This window comes from Python bivittatus, unplaced genomic scaffold (genome assembly GCF_059951505.1).
Source record: "Python bivittatus isolate LINGU-HERP-01145 unplaced genomic scaffold, Pbiv_v1 ctg000220_np1212, whole genome shotgun sequence".
Taxonomy (NCBI): Eukaryota; Metazoa; Chordata; class Lepidosauria; order Squamata; family Pythonidae; genus Python; species Python bivittatus.
Window position 1 is genome coordinate 23,131,247 of NW_028277048.1, and position 22,327 is coordinate 23,153,573.

Genomic DNA, 22,327 nt, shown 5'->3' on the forward strand with positions numbered 1-22,327 from the left:
TAGCTCGCCAGAACTGCGTGGGAGGAACAAAAGGACGAGACTGGCACCTCCCTGAGGAATTCACACTGTTGTGGCTGGAGGACTTTGGGAGCTGGGGTTTTAGTCTGGGAAGATTCTTGCTAGAGGTTGTAGCTAATAAACATAGCTGGACTGAATTGGCATGGTCTCTTGGAGTTCCTTGGGCTAGGCCTGACATTCCCCATTGTATTGTTCCTGGCTGAATACTATCATTTCTCTCCCCTCACTCTACCCAGCTGAAGAAATCTAGTAAGGAGCCCAATCCTGTGGTCCAGCTATCCATTCAAGATGTCACTCGGGAGAGCCGGGTAAGGGTGTTTAGTTTTTTTTCTGGTCTCCTTCCATTTGTAGCTGTTTGATGTGTGTGGAAATACTGGTAGTATAGTGTAGGTTTGTGAGGGGAGATGCATTTTGTCCCATTTTTTCCATATTATAACATCTCATACAAACAGCACATAGGTGGAGAAACTGATTCTGGCTCCCATCTTCCTTTCTGCTATCTGAATTCAGAATGGTTGCCAGCTTGCCACAGAGCTTAGACAGGTCTGAAATTTAGCATGCGGTCTCGGTGCCAGGTTTCTCTCTCCTCTCTTTCAGATCGTGATAGCAAAGCAGGACAAAGGATGAGTGAGAGCTAGAGGCTAAATCCCGTTGAAGTTTGAAAGAACTGGTAGTATTTGGCTTTGAGAAGACTGAGGAAAGAAGGATATGATAATGCTATTCAGATGCCTGAAATGAAGAAGGTCAAGACCTGCTCCTAATCTGAATCCTGGGATGCAGGACATAAAACAAGGGTCTGAATTACAGATAGGGAGATGCCAGCTGAACGTTAGAAAAAACGTTCTAGCAGAGAAAGCGGTTTGCCAGGAGATCCAGTTCCCCAGAGAGGTGTAGGGCTGCCCTTCACTGGATGTCTTCAGATGGAGACTAGATAGCCAACTGGCAGGGATGCTTTAATTTAGACTTCTGCACAAAGCAGGAAGCTGGTCTCAGTGGCCCCTCTGAATTCTATGATTCTGTTCTATCAATAGAAACAATGCTGTTTCTAACTCTGCCTGTAGAGGGCAGTAGTAGTCCACTCTAATTTTTCTCCCAGTGCCACATTGTAATCTCTCTCCTTCCTTCCTTCCTTCCTTCCTTCCTTCCTTCCTTCCTTCCTTCCTTCCTTCCTTCCTTCCTTCCTTCCTTCCTTCCTTCCTTCCTTCCTTCCTTCCTTCCTCCCTCCCTCCCTCCCTCCCTCCCTCCCTCCCTCCCTCCCTCCCTCCCTTCTCCCTTCTCCCTTCTCTCTTCTCTCTTCTCCTAGGTTGTCTATAACACTGTCTCCCCTGTCTGGGATGACGCTTTCCGCTTTTTCCTGCAAGATCCAACTGTCGAGGACATTGATATACAGGTAAGGCTCCCATTCTCTTCCAGGCCCATCCAGTCATTTTGTGCACATCAGCAGCTGCAGAAATTCTTCTTTTTGACCCCCTAGGTCAAAGATGACAATCGCCAGACCACCCTGGGCTCCCTCACAATCCACTTGTCTCGCCTTTTAAGTGCTGATAATCTGACCCTGGACCAGTGGTTCCAGCTGGAGAACTCTGGACCCAACAGCCGCATCTACATGAAACTCATTATGCGGGTAAAAAGCTTTAGGGTCTGGTAGGGTTAAGGACTTGGGAGATGATACAAAGGTTTTCCTCTCACCTTCAGTTCTAGCTCTCTATAAAAATGCAGTACGTGCAGCAACTTTTGAAATCCATGAAGCATTTCATTTAAAAAAGGAGTTGGAAAAAATGGAGAAAGCCATTGATTCTATATAGTTTCCATTTTGAGTGGGAATCCCATAATTTTTTTTGTTCCCTTTTCCCAACGTGCTACAGAGAGTGATTTCTTGTGGGTATTGGCACAATGGAAGTGGAAGATGGCACATTTCCCCCCTGAGATTTTGGTTTCCTGTGTATCTCTGAGCAGCATCAGGGGCCAGTAGAGAGCAGTGGGAAAGAGACCCGCCTCTTAAGGTGTAAGAAATATGATTTGCAGAGATTCAAATGATCCTTCTAACCGGTTCTCAAATCCTGGCTTTAGGTGATACGGAAGAGCCAGGCCTTAATCTCCCAGTAGCTTCGTCTACTAGGAATAATTGTTTGTCTCATTATTCCCCTCTTCACATTAGCTTAAACAAATCTCCCCATTTAAATGCTGCTAGCCGCAGAGTGAGAAAACTAGGCAGATGCAATACCTTTCTCCTTCTATAGCTAGGAGCAGTTTCACAGGGGTGTGGGGGTGGAGAGTGGCAGGGAAAGTAAGGACAATTCTTTGGGGAATCCTATCCTTCTGGTAGCCCAGGAATCCTTCCCAACCACAACTGCTTTGAGGAAAAAAAAAAAGTACGGGGAGGTTCTGTTGTAAATTTCTTGCATAATATTTTTGGTGGCCTCATTCTCTTAACTAAGGATAAAGGGGGCTTCTTTACCTTCTACTGCTAGTTATTTTAAATATTGCACTCCACAGGGCTGGGCAGTGTGTCTAGCCTGGCCACATAAGCAACCTCAGAGTTATGCCTCAGCATCCAATCTGACATGATGTGCTGGTCCAACTCCATTGGTGACAAGTCCAAAGTTGGGCCTGGCAAGAACTGGAGTCATTAACACAAATCTGGAAGCCAGAGGTTAAACAGGATCTACTGGTAGACTGAGATCAGCTGGTGGCAAAGAGCTGGACACAAGATCCTTGGGATTTCTCAAGGGGCTCAAGGAACATGTCACTTTAGCCAGGAGCTAGACTCATGCACTGCAGGAGATCTTTGGATACCGCTTTTGAATCAGCACCTCTGCAATCAAACTCCTGTTTGTCTTAGCCCAGCTCTGTCTGGCTCTATGGTTCACTCTGCTGTGGGAGGCAAGAATGTCTCTTCACTAGAGGTTTTCAAGCAGGGACTGGATTCACGTTTTTCAGAAATACTTGATTTACTTGTAATTGTTTCTAATTTGGATTCCTGTACTGATCAGTGGTTTGGACTTGATTGCCAAAATGGCTTCATCTCATTCCAGAATTCGATGTGTCCAGGTTTGCAACCAGGCTCGTGTAGACAATAAGTGGCAGATATTACAACTTCATTATTGGGTTGAGGACCAGCGGTTCCCCAGCTTCTCTTTGCCTGGATGCCTATCCTGACTTTCTATGACATGCTATAATTTCTGCAGGTATTATATCTGGATGCCCCTGAAGTGTGTTTCAATACCCAACCACGTCCCCCAGGACATCTGAATGTCACAGAGAGTCCCCATCTTGGTAGCAGTGTCGATGTGCCTTCTCGGCCGACCAAGGCCAGCCCAGATGCTGCTTTTGGCACCGAGGTAAGGTCACGCGTTCCCCCCACCCAACCTTAATAGTCAGTCCTGCCTTTTGGTAAGATAGGGGACCCTTCTAAGCTGTCACTTCAAACTCAGAGGCAGACCAGATTTAGGGTTCTTTATGGGTGTTAGCAGTCTAAACATATATAACTCGGTGATTAAGACAGGACAGACACTGAAGAACAAGCGAATCTGCAACTTGTCAAAATGACATCGCAACTCACTTTTATAAAGGAGAGCATGGAATTCCTTCGTTAAGTCTTGCTATTTTTACAGAAAATGTGGACAAAGTTTTAATCAACTGAACTATTAGCCAACTCCAGTTATGCTATTCATGTTGTGACCCCAAAGCCTCTTCTTAACTGATCTCAAAATAACCTAACCCAGCTGCCATGAAAACATAAATAGTTTTGCTATTAGTAAAAATAAGAACATAAGCTTCCTGTAGTCATTTGGCTGGCGCTGTGGGATCAGGCTAAAAGTCTTCTGTTTCTTATAGTGGCCAGCCAGAAGTCTCCAAGAAGCCCTTAAGCACGTGCTGAAAACAACAGCTCTCCCCAACCTGGGTGCTCTCTAAATTTGTGGGCTTCAGTTCCCAGAATTCTCTTGCCAGCTTGGCCATTGCTAAGAATCTTGGGAGTTGATGTCCACATGTCTGGAGCTGGTCAACCAGGTAGGGAGACGGGTCAGCTGCCTCTGAATATGAGAGACAGTGAAGAAAGTAACTTATTGCAGTTGTCTTTTCATAGCCATGGTAGCAAAAATAAGACAGCTGAATTTATTAGTCAAGACAATTTTTAGAAAGCCGAAACAAATAAATAAAAGAAAACAAAATGCATAGTAATAACTCCGTTTACTGCTATAGAACTTCCAAATCTGTTTGAAAGCAGATTTTTAGCTGCAGATTGGAAGTTTTTTGCCGGTCATCTACAACAAATAGCTTATTTCATATTTAAACCAGGTTGCTGTCTGCAGCATCAGAAGGCTATAAATCTGTAACTTGTGTCACGCCTAATATTTATGTATTTTGCACACAGCAAAATAGCAACTTCAAAGTTATAGTATGTTTTTAATCAGGGAACCAGGTTTGGGGGGGCGGGGGGAGAAGCACTGTAATTCCAGTGGATGCAATCAGAGATTAGGCCTGATTGCAGTGCTCTCATTATAGCCTGCTCCTCCCTAGATAAAGACTTGTGAAGCTGTGTCTCTGATTATGGTCTAATATTCTTGTTATTGCCTTTTATCACTGCTTCACATTTTGCAGACTGCTTCACTACAGTCGCTGTGGTTTTTATTCCATTGTGTTTCTCCATTCTAAAGGGGCAAGGGGAGAATACAGATCTTAATAAATAAATAAAGTAGTGATCATAGTTTTAAGAAGTCTGAGAATTGTATCATAGATTTCGGACATCACAGCAAACTTGTCAGCCCTACAGAGTAGACCAGACAAAGAAACCAATGGCATATAGGTCAGGACTACTTTTATGGTAACAGCTACAGTAACAGAACCTTGCAGGTCTGAATGTGCTTCCCCCTCCCTCACTTTATCTTTGTATGAACTAGGGAGGGGCCTATCTGAGATGTTTACTCAAATGAGTTTCTTGGAATGGGCTCAAGCCCTGGTTATCTGACTGTTCCCTTGGTAGCAACTCTTCCTCCTGTCCTTCAAGGCCATTCCCTATTCCCTCTATAAAACTTGACTCATTTTGTTGTTGACAAAATTCTGTCTGACTTTAGGAAAATTAAATATATTGCAGAAGCTGGGCATTCAATATCTTAACTGATTCTCTTCCTTCTTCCATCCTGTTTGAAGAATGTTGAAGTGCTGTAGTTAAAACCAGGAAGATTTAAGAAATCCAGGGAAACCAGACTAAGACTCATTATGTTGGAGGATGATGATGATGATGATGATGATGATGATGATGATGATGATGATGATGATAGATCTGGCATGCAAACTGTATCTCTTCAGAGTGTAATTCGCATTCACTTGCTGGAAGCGGAGAACTTAATTGCCAAGGATAATTTCATGGGCGGGATGATTAAGGGCAAGTCAGACCCTTATGTCAAAGTGCGCTTGGGAGGCCAGAAGTTTCGCAGCCGAGTCATCAAGGAAGAGCTCAACCCTCGCTGGAGTGAGATCTACGAGGTAAGGATCCTCCCCAACACCTTCCACGCATATATTAAATTGTATCCTACTGGACCTCTTACCATTGATTGCTGGGAAGAGTTGGATTTGGTGGGGAAATATATTTATACTATACTTTAGGACCATATATTTGTACTGTACCTGACATTGTAACTGAGATCCTGTCTGGGCAATGGAAAGTAGACAAATGATTCTTTTTCAAACATGACTGACTGAATACAGGCATACTTCATTTTATTGTGCTTCACTTTATAGCGCTTTGCAGATACTGCATTTTTGTTTTTGTTTTTTTTACAAATTGAAGGTTGTTAAGCGAGGACTACCTGTAGGTAACCAGTAGCCAATCCCCATCTTCCTCACAAACCTGAACCTTGGGTTGATAATTGGAAGGGATATTTCTTTATTTTACTGGATAGGTATGTCTAACCATTTAATTGACTAAACATGTGACTTTATGTCGACTCTTTCTCCCTCCAAAAAAGTAGGGCCAATATCCAGTATTTGAGGTTCCTTCTCCTAGCTTTTCCACAGTTGGCTTAATACACTGAATCATCCCAAAGCTGAAATCAGAACAAATCTTGGCTTCCACTCCTATTCCACTAAAGGCTACTCCTGTTCTATTGCTTTGATTTGTGCTACTGGCTTGTGTTCTTCTGTGCAACAGCCCAATTTTTCTTCTAGGTCATTGTGAGCAACATCCCAGGACAGGAGGTAGAGTTCGACTTGTACGATAAAGATGTTGACAAAGATGATTTCCTGGGGAGGTAAGTTTACAGCAAGGAAGAAAATCGGACAAAAGCATTCACTGCTCTCTCCCTCTGAATGGGAAGCCAAAGAAGGCACTTGGATATCCCAGATTCCCCATGGAATAGAAGAGAATATCCCTATTCCTTTCCTAAAGATTTAATCTCACGGCCAGATTTGTCTACTCTTTTTTGGCAGAGAAGGTTAGTCCTGTAGAGTTGGGCCTCTCACTCAGCATCCAGTGATTTGCTTTTGTAAGGAAGAGGTAGAGGAAAGACAGACTTTCCTTAATGCTGTGATCTTCTCTCTCATAATTTTCCCCTTCCCCAGATGCAAGATCCCTTTGAAGCGTGTGCTAAGCAGCAGGTTTGTGGATGAGGTAAGACTGTGTGTTGCCGTGGATAAGGGGTTGGACTAGGACTGAGGAGATCCAGGTCAAATCCACCCTTAGCCAGGGAAAGTCACTGGGTGACTTTGGAGCACTTGCTCCCTCTCGGGCCAATTTGCCGCACAAGGATGTTCATGTCTAGATAACAGGAAAGGAGCTTCCCATGGAAGCCACTTTGAGCTCTTGAAGGAGAGGAAGTGTATAAATCTCACCAAAAACTAAATAAAAGGAAACTCTCTTAATGGTATTGGGGAGGGCAAGGGCATGCTGATCTGCCACCATTCACTCTTACCTCCTTCCTGTTTCAGTGGCTCCCCCTAGAAGACGTGAAATCGGGACGTCTCCATGTGAAACTGGAGTGCCTGCCCCCTATGCCCAGTGCTGCTGAGCTCGAGCAGGTAATGGAGGCCATCAAGGAGGAGGTTGGCATGTAGGGTTGGCTGGAATTGGGAGGTGGGGAAGAAAGCTCTCCATTTTTAAAGAAGCTAAACTGTTCAGATACAATAACAATAACAATGTTGTTCCCACAATTTATGGTTCCTTCTCAGATTTTCCTCTCTAGGAGAACAAGTCAGCCTATTGTGAATGGGTGTGTTTATATTTTCTCATCTCCCTTTGATGGGTTATGAAAGGCATGGTGAAAACCAGAATCAAAGGTGATGCTGTACAGTAACTGAATGCCTTCACAGAGGCATCAACAAAACTCTCTTCTTTTGCTTTGCTTGTTTTGCCAGACTGTGATCAAAGCCAGACCTGCTGCTCAGACAGTTGGAAAGCTGAGGGACACTGGAGCTGGGGGAGGGGTTATGGGTCATCCACAGACCCTAAGCTGTGAAGTTGGGAGGAAGCATTCTCACTGCCACCTCCCTGGCTTTGATGGTGGGTGGAGTCGAGCAACCAACTAGCGACCGATCATCACCTCAGATCCTCCTGCTGGCAGCCTTTTCTCTTGGATACAGAAAGGGCTATTTTATGATGAGCCATTGCATGATGTGGGTTACCAAGGTCTTGTGTAATAATTGTTGCTTTGAAAGGAACACATGGAAGAAATAAACCCACTCATTGGCTTTCTTTCAAAGTGTTCTCTGGTGGTGGGTGGTAATACATCTAAATATTGCCCTAACTGTTGAGCCCCTCTTGCAGGTTCTAAGAGTGAACAGCTTAATCCAGACCCCAAAGAGTGAAGAACTGTCATCTGCCCTTCTCTCTGTCTTCCTTGACAGGGCAACTGGGTTGCCAGTGAGTATCAGTAGAATATTTCTCTGTCCTCTGCATCTTAGTTCTCCAAGTGGCTATGGCAGCTAGGTAATCCGTGACCAGAAACTCAGAGTTGCTGATATCATCTGAGCAATGCAGTGGAGAGAAACACTAGCAGAAACTAGTTTGGAACACTGTATTTCATTGACCAGGAACACTCAGCCATAGATCCAGAGCCTAATTAATCCAGAGATTAACCCTGTTCGCAAACAGCAAAGGCGGCTGTTTTTTTAGCTAAACTCTAGGAAGGATGAGTGAAGTCTGGTCCTTTCTCCATCCAATTGTTTTGTGCTCATTTGCTTTAATCTAGCCCTTCTCTTTCTCGCGCCCTCTGGTATAATTCCTGTAATTTGGTTCTGTAATTCCTAGAAGTATCAGCCACTATAGCCAGTAGGGATGCGGGAATCATAGTCCCAGAACACGTGAGACTTCCACATGAGAGAAGGTTGGTTTGAGTAGTTTTCCGGTACAAATACAGGAAATGAACTAGGCTGCTAAAAAAAAAGCGATTCAAGCAATAATGTACAATGAGATGAAGGACAAGCGTGGATTTACTCCTCTGTACTGTAAAGGTTGAAATTAATTGTTTGCTTTTAATATCTCACATTTTAATTTTGATCTTGATTTTAATGTTTTTTAATTGAAAACCACCCCAAAACAGCTTAATCACTAAATACATATACACAGTGAATTCCATTCCATATAAAACATAAAGTACTATTTCCATTTATAAGTGAGCAGGTCAGACATAGGATTACATGGCTGCCCCATCACTTGCATTTTGGCCCTCCCTGGAGCAGCCTTAGATAAGTCACTCAGTTTCCCCTCCTGGGGATTTAAAAGTAGATGGATTTTAAAGTAGATTTTAAAAATAGATCTAAAATGGGTTTAAAAGTAGAATTTTACAGACACATTGCACTTACTCCTGGATATATTAAAAAGGGAAAAGGAATAGACTGACTTGGTCAAAATTGTTCTGTAGGCTGCTTGAGGATAACAAAAAGCCCACTACTCACAGTAGCCCTGAACAGATTACTGATTTACATCACTGTTGGTGTGGCTGTGATGATCTGCAAAAAGAGGTCAGAATCTCAGTTCTGTGGCCATGAAATGCAGATTCAAAGCAAGCAATGCCTAGGAATCTATCTTCATAGAATAGTTACAAGGGACAGGAAGAGGCAGAGATGTTGGGAAGAAACCAGAATGCTGCATCGAGTGCCATTCTCTGCAACCAAGTTCTATAATCCCGATTGTGTTGTTGTGCTAAAAACACATTTCTAACAATGGAGTTGGGGGGGCGCGTGTGGAGGAGAAAATGGGCTAACATTTTTGATAAAGGTATTTCTGGTAGCTGATTTTGAGCATCTGTGGCAATATGGGGACCAGAAGCCCTGCGGAAAGGTTGGCTGAAAGGGGAAGTTTTAACATCATCTAAGCAAGTGGCTGATCCCCCAAAGCTAAACAGGGTCAGATCTGGTTAGTACTTGGATGGGGGACTGCCAAGAAATTCCAAAGCTATAGACTAGACTGGGAAGCTTTAGGCCTCCTAGAAGAGGGCACTGGCGAGCCATTTCATACTGAAAGCTACATGGATGGGCCCATGACTTCACCAGGAGTTGAGCCTGACTGGCACAAGGCTTACTTTTATATAGGATATTGCATACAGAGTAGTATCAGGAATTGCATTGTATATCAAGCATCCTCGTGTGATAGCAATCCCTCCTCTTCCGTTCCCATGGCTCCCCTCATCCGCACAATGGCAGTTCTGCATGCAAATATTTCTCTTCTGCTCTGCCAGCGTGTGAGCAATACTGAACTAATATCAGAGAGACACCAGATTAAAATGGACCCTGTCCTTCTGTGGGCACAAAACGGCGCATCCTGTGAATACCCCAGATAACAGAATATCGACCATTTTCTCTTTCCCATTTCACCAGCTGCGGAAGGGATCGAAACCTCCAAGTCCTTCCGTCACCCTCTCTGTCCGAGGTGTCTCCTATAAGACTAAGGTAAGGACATGGGGAAGAAGGAAACGGTCATGCTGAAAGTGGGTAGTAAATCATGGCTTTGGAATAGAGCAGTGTTGTCCAAACCTGGCCACTTTAAGATGAGTGGACTTCAACTCCCAGAATTCCCCAGCCAGCCATGCTGGCTGGGGAATTCTGGGAGTTGAAGTCCACTCATCTTAAAGTGGCCAAGTTTGGACAACACTGGAATAGAGTATAGGGGAGAGGAGGGGGCAGGGATACATCCAGGATCTCCCTTGAGGTTTTTAGTATAATGCTGAAATTTGCCATCAGTGGTGTATTTAAAATAGGAGCTGAACAGCATGAATGTGATTTTAGAGGTAACAAATTGGGTGCTGTTGTTCAGCCTAGGAATTTATGATCAGTCCTAGAAGCAGGCTGGCATGTTCTTTCACCATTCGTTTCCCCCCCATTTTTCCCCAGTTTTCCTTCCAGCAACTAGTTCAGAGGAAGGAGACGTAATGCAATTAGCAGGCAGCTGCTAATTTACTGCGTTCATTAGGAGATCCTCAGTGATCTTTTGCCTCTCCCTCCTTTGAGAAGACTAGCAAAGATGGTGAAGTGAAGGTGTGAGGGGAAAAAAGAGGAAGCCATAAGATGAGGGAGTTTCTGGCATAGCTTGGGTCTGTGCATATGTACAGATGTGCAAACACACACACACACACTTTCTTAAAGAAAGAGGATTTAATCTATAACTTTTTTCTAGCTATAGAGCCACAAAAGAATGGATCTCTCTCCAGTTCCATATTAAGTATACAAAGCAATTGGTTGGTGTTTCCAAAATAAATTTTGAACTTTTTAGGTTGCTAAATATTTTAGTAAACCAAAGTACTGCGTTACTTCAGTGTTCGTTCTATTAACTGTAATTGTTTTGGATTCTTTAAGAAAAGGAAAGTAATAGAACAATTAAAAGAAGAAGAGCATCATCCACATCTCTTTGATAAATCTGCCTATTAGAGAGATGCCACTGAAAACGTACGACAGAAATGTTTTGTTCAAACAAAACTCCTTGTTCAAGGATCAAGTTTAGGGAAAATTGTTCAGTGTTTACCACCGAAAATAGCTCTGTACAATGGTGGAGTGGCTGATGCTTGTCATATGACAATCATGATACTATAATCTTTGGAACAATTTTCAATTTTTGTTTTTCAAAAAAATAAGATAATGCTCCTAAACTAACGGGTCTCATGCCACAGATAGATTGGGATATGATTGCATCATGCAAAGTTTATTTTTTCTTAATTTCCAGAAAACTACCTGTGGTTTTACTGAGCTAACAGAATAGAATGACCCCTTTAAGACAGGGTTCCTCAACCTCAGCAACTTTAAGATGGGTGAACTTCAACTTCCAGAATTCCCCAGCCAGCCATGCTGGCTGAGGAATTCTGGGAGTTGAAGTCCACCCATCTTAAAGCTGCTGAGGTTGAGGAATCCTGCTTTAAGAGACTGGCTGCCTCCCTCCATGCTTAGATGTTATTTAAGTACATTTGGCCTGCCTGTGCTCCTATTACCTACTCATGTGATAGTTTTCTGTTCTCTCAGCTAAAGAAGGAGGCATAAGGTTTAGAATATGGTTTGAGGAAAGGGAATGGTCAGAACTCCAGGTTTTATAGTAGAGTATATCTCTCTGCTACCACCATCAGTGAATGACTACAGAAGGAGACTTTTTTTGAGAAATATTTGGAAACACCACTATGGTATGGATAATTTTTAATTAAGGACAGTGATGGATTTTTATATAAACATATTAATTATTGGTGGAATAAAAAGTATTATATCAAAGAGAAAAATAGCTCAGTTAGTCTACACTTGTAACTCATAAGACAGACATATTCTGGAGTACTGCCATGTTAAATCAGTCTTGATTATCTGCCCACCCCCGTGCTTAGTGGGATTGAGTTATAACTAACTTCGTTTTATTTTGATTGGTGTCATATTCTGTGCACGTTCCCACATCACTACATAGCAAGCGCTGTCTTTCTCCTCTTTTGTATTTTCTAAGTGTAAGGCCTCTGTCTCTGCCCTCAGGTTTCCCCTCAGACAGCAGAACCAGTGTGGGATGAAGCTTTCTCCTTCCTTATCAAGAGGCCCCACGCAGAATCTTTAGAGTTGCAGGTAGGTATTACGGACAGTTCTTCCCCACAACAGCCATTCTCTTCTGTTCCACCATCCAGACGTGCCAAGCCAAGTCAACGGGACTCAGTTTGCTTGATAAGCCTACTGAGAAGAACTTTTGGGTCTCCTGATTTGGTAGCGGGAACTGGAACTTCAAATATGGAAAACCAAGTTGTTTAAGCGATGTGATTGTGGACTAGCTGCCACAAGAGCAGATGGAATGTTCTGAGTATCCTTCAGTCCAGTTAGCAAAGTTCTCTCAGCCTTTGCTAACTTCCTGGTAGTTTTAAGGGTTACCAAAAAATAACTTTTATCAGTGACATGCTTTGAATCCTTAACATGTAGTACTTTCAAGTATTATTTTTCCAGATGTAAGCTTGGGTGCTACGTTCATGTTTTTTTTTTTAGCTGAAATACCTTTTCTTTTTTTTCTGTGAAAGAAGAAAAGGACGGTAATGAGACAAAGCTTTTCAGAGCATAGTAGAAGCTAAAGTGGAGGCAGCTGGTATGTGTGGTTTATGCATATGTATTATATATAAATGCAAGAAACTATACACACCTGTACTGTCCTCGTGGTGCTTGGGAAGGTTACAGCAGAGAGCCGTATAGATCTGCAAGGCTTTCACCTAATTCCCAAGACAGGGAAGCAGAACTGGCCCATCTTTACCCTTGAGCCAAAAACTTCAAAACAAGCTAGGCCTTGTGCGGTAAAGAATCCTTAAATTGGGAGAGGAGACTATCTTCACAACTCAGTTTCTGTCCTCCCAGAATCTTTTAGAAGGTAAGGAGAACAATCTCTTTGCAGCTTAAAGGAAAGGGAGTGCAGACCCAGCTGCATCTTCTCAGAAGCTAAGCTCCTTACATTACAAGGAAACTGCCTCTTTCTAGCTCAAAAGCCTGGAAGCCAGAAGAGGATTTTTTTCTTGGATGCACACCCCCCGATGCTCTCTGCTCCATAGCTGTGACATGTAGAAGGTCGCCATTTGTTTTTTGTTTTTCTTTCACAGGTCAAGGATGATGGGCACATCCTGGGCATCCTGTCACTCCCACTCTCACAAGTGCTGGCTGCAGAGGGGCTTGTCCTTGACCGCTGGTTCCAGCTCACTAACTCTGGTACTGCTAGCCAGGTCTTGATGCGAGTGCAGCTTGGGGTAAGTGGGTGTGATGGTCTTGGGAATGACCTTGGGAGATAGGAGGGACAACTGGCATGTAAAAAATGTCTCAGCCTGGGGGGACGTGGGGGTGGCGGCATGGGAAACATTTCAGAAGGGACCCTCTCTAGTTTTCCAGACAGTAAAAAGAGAGGAGGGGAGAAATACTTTCAGTCTTGCAAGATTCTGTTAAATATAACCTTATAATAAAGACAGAGCTAGTACTCCTGGTTGTGCTTCTTGTCTGGACTACCCCGCACGGCTAACAGTGGGGTTGTGGGGAGAAGCCAATCTGGGTTATGGCCGAGCAGGCTCTAAATGCCTTGCGCGCAACTCCACAGCTTCTGATTTCTCAGCACTCTGGGGTGGAGGCTTTCCATGCTGCCGCAGGGGATGAAAATGAGGAGAACTCCCAGAAGGGGTCAGAGACTGAGCTGTATATCAGAGAGGATGGAGACTCTGGCTCCCCGCAAGAGCTGCGCCAGCGGATCCCCCATGCCAACAGGTAAGGAGGGCTCCTTGCATGGAATGCAGAATCCATGCAGAGGGATAAGATGACTCCTATTCGTGTTTAATGAATTGACTCTGTGCGGTCCCTTCTTGCATGAAATCCAGTATTCTGTATCTGAAGAAATTCTCTTCTTCTCTCAAGATAATTTCTAGAGGGAGAGCTGTGTTAGTCTGCTGCAGCTTTAAATAAATGAAGCATATACTACTCTGGGCTACCATCCATTTCATGAGATGCTAATAACAGCAGGAAATCAGCAAAATCAACTAAATTGCCCCCTTGCACACACACACACACACACACACACACACAATCCCTGGCTTTCTACTGTAGGAAATCGACAGTCCCTAAGCAAGAGGCTGGTGCGTGTGCATCTCTGGGCATCTGTAGGTGCACGTGCACAAGTGTTCTCCCTCTGAGCATCTGAAGCAGCCTTCAGGGCCAAAACGGCTGTCCTGTTGTTGAATCATTTAATGCTGATCATTTAAGAGTGTGATAGCCAGAAAGATTAACTCCTCCCTTGAAATTCTGTTTCACCCTCTTTCACTTGACTTTCGATCCTAAATGTCTTTTCATGCCTCTGGATGCTGTGACATCAGAGAAGACTTCTGTGATGTCACAGAGGGCTGTGCCAGTCTCCCGTGAGGAAACTCTTAGAGGGGAGGGGAGGTTGGAAGCGGAACTCCATGAGGTCCAGGCAGGGTCAACCTAGGAAATGGAAGCCAGTGCCCTGTGGGCTTTTGAATAACCTCTTGTTGATACAGATCGGTTGAGTGGAGCTTTTTACCAGAAAGGGAGAGACAACGCTTGCTGTTTATGTACGTAATATATTTGATGCTTTAAAAGGTGAGCTCTCTTCTGCTGTTTTGTCTTGCAGCACATTGCTCATCTGGGCTTTGGGAATTCCAGCAAGTTTACTCCTCCCCCTGCAGCCCTCAGAGCTGCCGAAAACATCCCAGCTTTGCTTTCCAGCCCTCCTCATCGCTGCACTACATAGGCCGCCACTGCGACCTGCCACCATTCTCATCACCAATGCAGTTTGCTGCTTCGGTGACACATTTCTCCTGCCACATAGAGAACAGACCTTCCTGCCTTTTAAGTCCCCACCATCCTATTGGTTCAGATCTTTCAAATGGCATCTTCCCTCCCATCTCTCCATTACCTTCAGTGTTCCTTATTGTTGCATTACTTTTCTCAAGCTGCATGTGCTACCAAGGGGTCTAAAAATATTCCCCCTTTTCCTCATGCCAGACCCACGTGTTTTCGAGCTCCTGTAATATTCCTCTGCACTTGTGTCTTTCTGCCCTGCAGTAATTTGGAGCTACCAGACACACCCCTGGGACAGCTGCAGCTCACTGTCTGGTACAACATGGATGCAAGGAAACTGATTGTGATCATACACGCCTGCAGGTAACAGCTGTCGGACAGACTTGACTGGGGAGAGGAGAAACAAAAGGCGAATTTGGTACAAGCCTCCAAAACAATTGGATTTCTTCCTGTAGCAACAGAACATGGAGATAATTCTAAGCCATCGTTCTGGATGACACTTTCTCCTGATTGCAGAGGGTCCTTGCTTTAAACACTCATTGCCAGTGTATCTCCTTCTGGACGTCTGGTACTGTCCATCACGAGATTCTCTAGGAACATTATCAAAAGGAGTAATAAACCCTACTGAATCCAGAATATCTAGAACTATCTGGAATAGTTCTGAGGACAATATGGAGAGGCATAGCTGGCTTTCCAGTGGGCTCTGGAAGAATGCTTGTGTGTGAATGGTGCAGCGGGCAGCAGTCAGTTCAGAAGAGGTGGTTTATGTTTTTTTAACAAACAATGATAAAATGGGAGAAGTTGATGGATGAGGAGGGAAGGGGCTTGTTTCATGAAATAGGTGTGGTTTTCTCTTGCTTAACTAGCTGATCCAAATTGGTGCTCCTCTTTACCAAACTTACCTTAAAATGCTTCCTAGCCATTTACTTTGTAGCCGTTCAGGTTCCTTTCTTTTTCAAGAGCCTCCTCCTTTGACTACATTCCAGAAACCTCAAGTCAAGTGCCAGGGATGCTCCTGACCCCTATGTCTCTTTGATCCTGCTGCCTGACAAATCTCGTGTCACCAAGAAAAAGACTACTGTACGGAAGAAGACTGTGAATCCTGAGTTCAGTGAGAAGTAAGGGAGAATGCAGCTGTATGGCAATAGGGGCGTGTTTGAAAAGGTCACCTTTGATACTGGAAAGAGTAGTAGGGATCTGGGAACCTCACTGAGCCATCTGATCCATTTGCCCATTTTTAATTAGGGCAACGTTTGCCATTCCTTGTATTTTTAAAAGCGTTCACACACTGAAGGAGGTAAATCATGATTGGAGTCTCTGTGAGTTTATATTGAATTAATTCATTCAAAATAAATGTTACTCTGGATTTCTATTCTTGGAGTTACTACTACAAATTAGATGCCATATTCCAATCAGAACGAATATAGGGAAATGCACACTGATGCAACAATTCTGATGATTAAAACATAATTATTAGAGGTAAGCTTTGTTAAATGACCCCGGCACTTGTCCTTTTATTTTATTCATTATACTTCTAAACTCCCTTTCATCCAAAAGGTATCTAGGATCATTAAGGATTTTTAAAGCCTATTTCAGAAAAGCAGTAACAGTCCAATCCATGCAATGCACTTATAACAGGTTTGAGTGGGATCTCACTTTCGAAGAAGCCCAACGGAGGAAGCTGGAGGCCTACGTTAAAAACAGTGTCTCTTTTATGTCCCGAGGAGAGCCAATCGGAAAGGTACAGAACGCAAGTGTTGCTGTGCTGGTGACTTTAATGGCAGTGAAGCTTCTTCCGGGAGAATTCCAGGCATGTGACTCTTCCTTCTTTGTGTCTCTTCCAGGTACACATTGACCTCTCCCAAAAGGACCTCACCCAAGGTGCTGCCCAGTGGTAAGTATAGGAGTAGTACAGGTAACAAAGGTGTCTTGGGCAGATGCCAAACCAGCTCCACTTCTATTTCCCTTCTGGTATCCAAGATCAGGGGTCTGGCAGAGAAGTCTTGCAGGAGCCCCATGGTTTGGGTGTTCGCTTGTTTGTTTTTCTCACAGTGTATCCTCTTTGAAAAGGACACCTGCGCAGCAGGGCTGATTTTTCTCAGAGCTACGTTTGTTAAGTAGAATCTTATGAACAAGATTCTCCTACCCTAAAAGCTACAGTGGTGGAGTCTCGTCCAGTACAACCCAGCTGGGCAACCTTTTTTCTGGTTGATAGTCACATTCCCTAGGCAGCCATCTGTTGAGAGTTGTAGCAATTGCTGGACTGAAGCAACTGCTAAGAATGGGCCACCCTTTCTCTCTCCCACATCCTCTTCTCTGAGACCATGTGCTGCAGGAGGAGAGGTGCTAAACTGGAGAAACTGGATTAAGCATGGTGGGAAGCTAGGTTCAGAGGGGGTGACATGGGGAAAATCTTGCTCTGAAATGGAACTGGGGAGGTGGATATAAGGGTATTTTGTGGGTTCTCTGTTGAGGAGAATCTGGATCCATGAATCAGAAACCTACACAAAGGGAATTGGCGGTTTCTTTTTGGACTCACATCCTGAGCTGTTTTCCAGAGTTTTCCTCTTTTCTCTTTCAATAACTTGCTTCCCATCCATTCCACTGTGAATGGGCTCTTTGGATAAAATTGTTTCCTGCATGCCAAGGCCAAGCTGGGCATTCTTATTCATTCTTAATCTTCGTCAGTCATGATAAGAATAAAGGTTATGCTGAATCAGACCAAAGGCTTGTCCAGTCTGGCCTTCGATTCCCATCGTATGCGTGTGGGAAGTCCACAAGCAGGACATAAAGCTACTTGCTGTCCAGTAGCCTCAAAGTAACTTTCAGTAGATTTAGCAAATCTACCACCAGCTAAAACAATAGTGAAATTCACATTAAATATGAATTCTGTGAACAGAGCAAAATAAACTGCACAGCCATCTTCACCTTTGAGCATGGTAGCCACCTGCAATATCCAAACTCAGATGTCTTAGAACTGCAGAGGAAGCAGCTGAGAAAATGACTGGCAGTCAGCCTGCCTGTGAATATTCAGTAGCGTTAGGTATTAGATGCTGGTGGCTGGGGTGCCAAGAAGGGAGGGTCTGAAAGGAAAGATGACAGCTGCAGCAGATTGATTGAAGTCCACCCCTTCTGTAGGTGTGCCAGTGTTACCAAGCCATGAGTGCCATCTTTATTTTTTTGACCCTGCTGCAGAAGCTGCTGGCTGGTAGGAAAGGCCCTCCCTGCCAGCAGAGCATATTGAAAAAGCTGAGCTATTTTGAGCATCCTTTCCTGTAAGAAAGGCAAGAGAAATGTAAAATATGGACGTCGGCTTTCAAGGAAAAGGAGATGAGCTCCAGAGATAGCAACTTCATGTGTGAGGCTTTCCTAAGGAGTGGGGTTCATCTTGCTTCCCTTCCCTCCAGCCAGAGAGGTAGCAGATCACTATTCCCATATTTAAGGGTAGCTTAGCGTCTTGTCTGCTTCTCATTGTGGGAAAGCGAGAAACAGAAATTCTACTTTTCCAGGCAACTTGATTTACAACTTGAGATGGCTTTCTGCAGATTCGAGATGGCTTTCCTGTCTTGCAGGTACGATTTAAAAGATGACAAAAGCAGCTCCTAGTTTCCAGAGTGCCTCCACGATCCAAGGACTTGAGCTGGCATGAAGACCCCCACCACTGCTGCCACCACCCTTCACTGCAAGATTCCAAGCTCATCTTCTGCTGGATGGGCTTTTCGGTGTTTTGCTTTCCTAAGCAATCATAGAATTGTGTTTCTTTAAAAAAATCTTCTTTTTCAGTGTGAAACCAATAGGGGTGGAGAAATAACCCCTGATTGGATTTTTGAAGGGAAGATGGACAAAGATTCACATCCTGCATTCACCTTGCATGCTTCTCTTAGCACTGAAAACCATACGCTGCCTTTATCTTGACCAAAGAAGCGGGCCTTTTTCATCTTTCTGTTGGGGTTGGGGTTCCTTAGCCATCTTGCAAGCTGATGCTTTTGGCAGCTGCTGTAGAAGCAGCTAAAAAGACCAAGAGCTGCCTGAGCTCATCTCAGGGCATTAGGTGAAAGATACAAGGAGAACAACCTGGAGGGACCAAGTATTTCTCCCGTGTGATGATGGGCAAATGATAGAGGTTTCCAAACGTGAAGAGGGCCATGGATGTTTTCAAAGAGGACCAGTCATTTGGAAAGGGAACATAACAGTGGCAAAAGAGATTGGGGTTCTGTCCTAATTCTCCTACTAGTAGGGCTTTCAAATGGCATTCGGCCATCTGGAACAAGAGAAATAGAAAGTGGGGAAGTGCCGTGGCCAAGCAATTATTATTTGCAATGTTTATATTTTTCCCACATTGGGGGAATCCATGACACTGAGCGCTGTGCATTTTGCTGATACTCCAAGAGGGGAGTATCCCATCCCAACTTTTTGCAAATCCCCAGTACTGTGGTAGCAGATGGTTATCTTACCACACCTTCCTTCTTCTTTCTGCTTCTGAATTTTCAAAATTGAATCCGTTTGTGTTTGCTTCTTGGCTTGTTCCATTTCGTGCAGCCAATCCAAATGGGCGGATTGCTTTCGTAGAGTAACTTTACGGATGCCGCTTAGTTGCTGTTTTAAAAATGAATGTTGTCTGGTGCCTTCTTGCATTCTAGTCTTTGATCTGGTGTGAGGAGCGAAGCCCTCCTGTTACACCAAGTTCTAGGACGGTGTGCATGCTGTAGCAAGGAAATTCTGACTCTCTGCTCCAAATCAGATTTACAGAACCTATCTACCTATATACAGAGTGACCTGCATGATTTGCATTTTGATGACTTCCAATCTACTTTGTACAGTGAGGAGAAAGATAGATACAGAAACCGTGAGGAGATCATGCTTCCCGGAGCAACAAAACTCACAAGAAATGAGATGGCCAGAAAAGGCCTGTGCTGGTCTCCAACCATGAACTATAGGCATGATTTTTCTTAGCTAGCATGAACAAATTTTTAAGATGAGCTTCTGGGCTTTCCACATATGTAAACTAAAGCATTTTAACTCTTTTTTTTCACTGATGAATCACTGTTTGCAAATTGGCAGTGCTGTGCCATTCAATGCCACTTTGGCAGGGACGCCAATTGAGTTGATCCCTCTTTTAAACGAAAGCCAACTGCAAGGTCGCCATTTTTGCAACCAGTCATCCAACCATTCTCTTCCAGTGGGGAGAGTGTGCGCAGCAAGCTCCCGGCATGACTTAGCAGCTGCCCTGGGGTTGGTTTTATGGAGGTTTGTTTTCTGTGATGGTGTTATGAGAAAGAAGGTACTGGTTTAGTGATTTTAAAGGATCATGCTCATAGCTCCGGGAAGCCAAATCCCGGGGGATGCCTCACAGCGGCAGTTGGTTTCTTCTCCTGTTCCAGATCTTATAATATGGGGCAGGTGGGCAGAATCTGGGGAGCAAGAAAAGGTGGGATGCGCTCCTGAACTTCCCAACTTCGCACAGGAAAACGTTTCCTTGCAGTGGTACCTGATGTTCCACCATTCCACCGTCTGGCCACTGAGCCAATTCTTTTCCAGCTATCCCACACGCACCCTGCCAAATTCCCATGCATTTCTATTCACACACTGTTGCTCTCTCATCTCTGAAAAAAACCTAAGATCGCTATCTGTAATTTATAAATAGATTTTTTTTAACGGCTTCTATCTCTTTGTACAACCATAGCGAATGTATCTGACACAACAAATACGCCTCTCCACTCGGTCGGGTGGTGCTGCGCCCCCACGTGTGCTGGCAGTCCGCCTGCTGGGGGCTGAATCGCCCACTGCCTTCCATGCCAAGCCAAGGTTTCAGCTTGCTGTCTTCCTCAAGCAGGCTTTACCATGCAAGTGTGTTTCTGGCCGTTGTGCCTCTCATAGCCACTGCTGTAATTTGTTGTAGCAAATAAAGAGAAGAGGAAAATGTGATCGTGCTTCGTGAGGCTTTGTTTACCCTCCCTCTGATCCCAAAGGGGTGGAAAGAAGGAAGCTTAATGGAAGAACGAGACACCAGTTTGAGTCTTTGCACTTTCAACATTCAGAACGCTTTTCTGACATTTGAATCATTGCCTCCTATTTGGACAGTGAGGTTCAAAGAAGAGGGCTAGCAACATTACAGGTATTTACATTTACTAGCAGCGCCAACCCCCTGTGGTTGGGTTGCCTCCTGCACCGTGTTCCTCACACATGATGAAGAAGCCGGGTGAAGGTCCAGCTTTGGGTAGTAGACAGGTGCAATTTCACATATGGCAGATTTCTAATACCTTTAGTGTCAATGATGCAGCTTATGTGCCCAGCAGACTAATGGCCCCTTCTTGGATTAATCGGTTACAGTAATTAACTGATTGTCATTCTCAGTTTTTTTTAAATCGGAGACAAGAGCACACCTTAAAGAGGCCTGTTTGGAGGCATGATACCAGGGGCCAGCATCTGCATAATAGCACACAACTGCCTTCTCTCCCACTGCCACCATAGGTGGTTATGCCAGGAACGGCTGGACCCTGAACAGAGGCAGGATACTGTTAGAAAGCTTAAGGCTACTCAGATTGCCATCGCTCTTGCTATCCAAGCCCACTGCATAACCTTACAAAAATTCCTAGAGAAAATTGCTTATCGGAAAAACGGATCTTGTGAGAAAAATTCAGTCTATGACCTATACGTGCCAATTGCCACCTTTTATTACACAGCAACAGCTGATGTACAGCTAAAATAGGATGGTGCTGGTCTGAAAAAACTTGATAAAATGGAATGTTGCATTTCAATTTTTTTTTTTTTTTTTTTGCTACTGAGCTATATTACCCTTCCTATTTTATTAATAAGGAAAGATGGCATTAAAGCCATTTATATTTTACACTGATGAAAACTCATTTTGAAGTTCTTATATCACAAAGTTGAGATACTGGAGTACATTGCCCAATGAATTATTGCAATGTGATACCCATACCTCTGATCCAAAATCAGGAGATACAAATTCAATGCGTGAAGCTTGGAGGATTTGGAAGCAGGAACGCATTTTAGTGTTTAAATTCTAACTACCCTACATCGGCTCTACCCAGTCAGCTCATTAGCGAAAACTCTCTCTTATTTGACTACTGAATGGCCATTCTGATCCATGAATGATCAGAAGCTGCATGGCACACATTTAACTTTCTGAGGCCAAACTCTTTGCTTTCCCCTACTCGTTAGTCTTAAATTCATTTCTCGGGACAATGCTTGATTCATTATGTGAAACTCAGTACACGACAGCTCATGACACAGTAAACATGAACATCTTTCAGCTGTCACAAGAGTGATCATTTTAGGGTTTTTTTCACTCAATGACTCTGACACCACCATTCATTTCCTACCTAACCCAACATAAAGGCACTGCCCAAACGTATGTGATAGAGTTTAAAATAGTGTAATCATTTCTCGAGAACCGCATATCTATGGCTTAGCTAGCTGGGATTGCCACAACTACTCTGATGTCTATGGATAATGCATGCATTCTTTTCTGCGGCTGGCATGAAGTCAAAGCAGGTGACTTAATTCCTATTCTGTAAGGAAAGAGGATGTCTGCCCTTTAACAGGAGATGCCATCTCTCTCCCC

General features: G+C 43.9%; 1 protein-coding gene across 1 annotated transcript in view; it reads left to right on the forward strand.

The window, feature by feature from the left end:
* ESYT1 (extended synaptotagmin 1) overlaps positions 1-20,687 on the forward strand; it is a 70,315-nt gene extending 49,628 nt beyond the window's left edge. Inside the window, exons 14-31 of the mRNA XM_007426086.4 lie at positions 255-326; positions 1,322-1,408; positions 1,493-1,642; positions 3,207-3,359; positions 5,329-5,505; positions 6,187-6,269; positions 6,580-6,628; positions 6,946-7,035; positions 7,781-7,876; positions 9,832-9,903; positions 11,950-12,036; positions 13,044-13,187; positions 13,529-13,692; positions 15,007-15,105; positions 15,729-15,860; positions 16,381-16,483; positions 16,587-16,636; positions 18,315-20,687. Of these exons, the coding sequence (XP_007426148.2) occupies positions 255-326; positions 1,322-1,408; positions 1,493-1,642; positions 3,207-3,359; positions 5,329-5,505; positions 6,187-6,269; positions 6,580-6,628; positions 6,946-7,035; positions 7,781-7,876; positions 9,832-9,903; positions 11,950-12,036; positions 13,044-13,187; positions 13,529-13,692; positions 15,007-15,105; positions 15,729-15,860; positions 16,381-16,483; positions 16,587-16,636; positions 18,315-18,348 (1,842 nt within the window). The 3' untranslated portion in view covers positions 18,349-20,687. The remainder of the gene's footprint in view (positions 1-254; positions 327-1,321; positions 1,409-1,492; positions 1,643-3,206; positions 3,360-5,328; positions 5,506-6,186; positions 6,270-6,579; positions 6,629-6,945; positions 7,036-7,780; positions 7,877-9,831; positions 9,904-11,949; positions 12,037-13,043; positions 13,188-13,528; positions 13,693-15,006; positions 15,106-15,728; positions 15,861-16,380; positions 16,484-16,586; positions 16,637-18,314) is intronic.
* Positions 20,688-22,327: the final 1,640 nt, after the last annotated feature.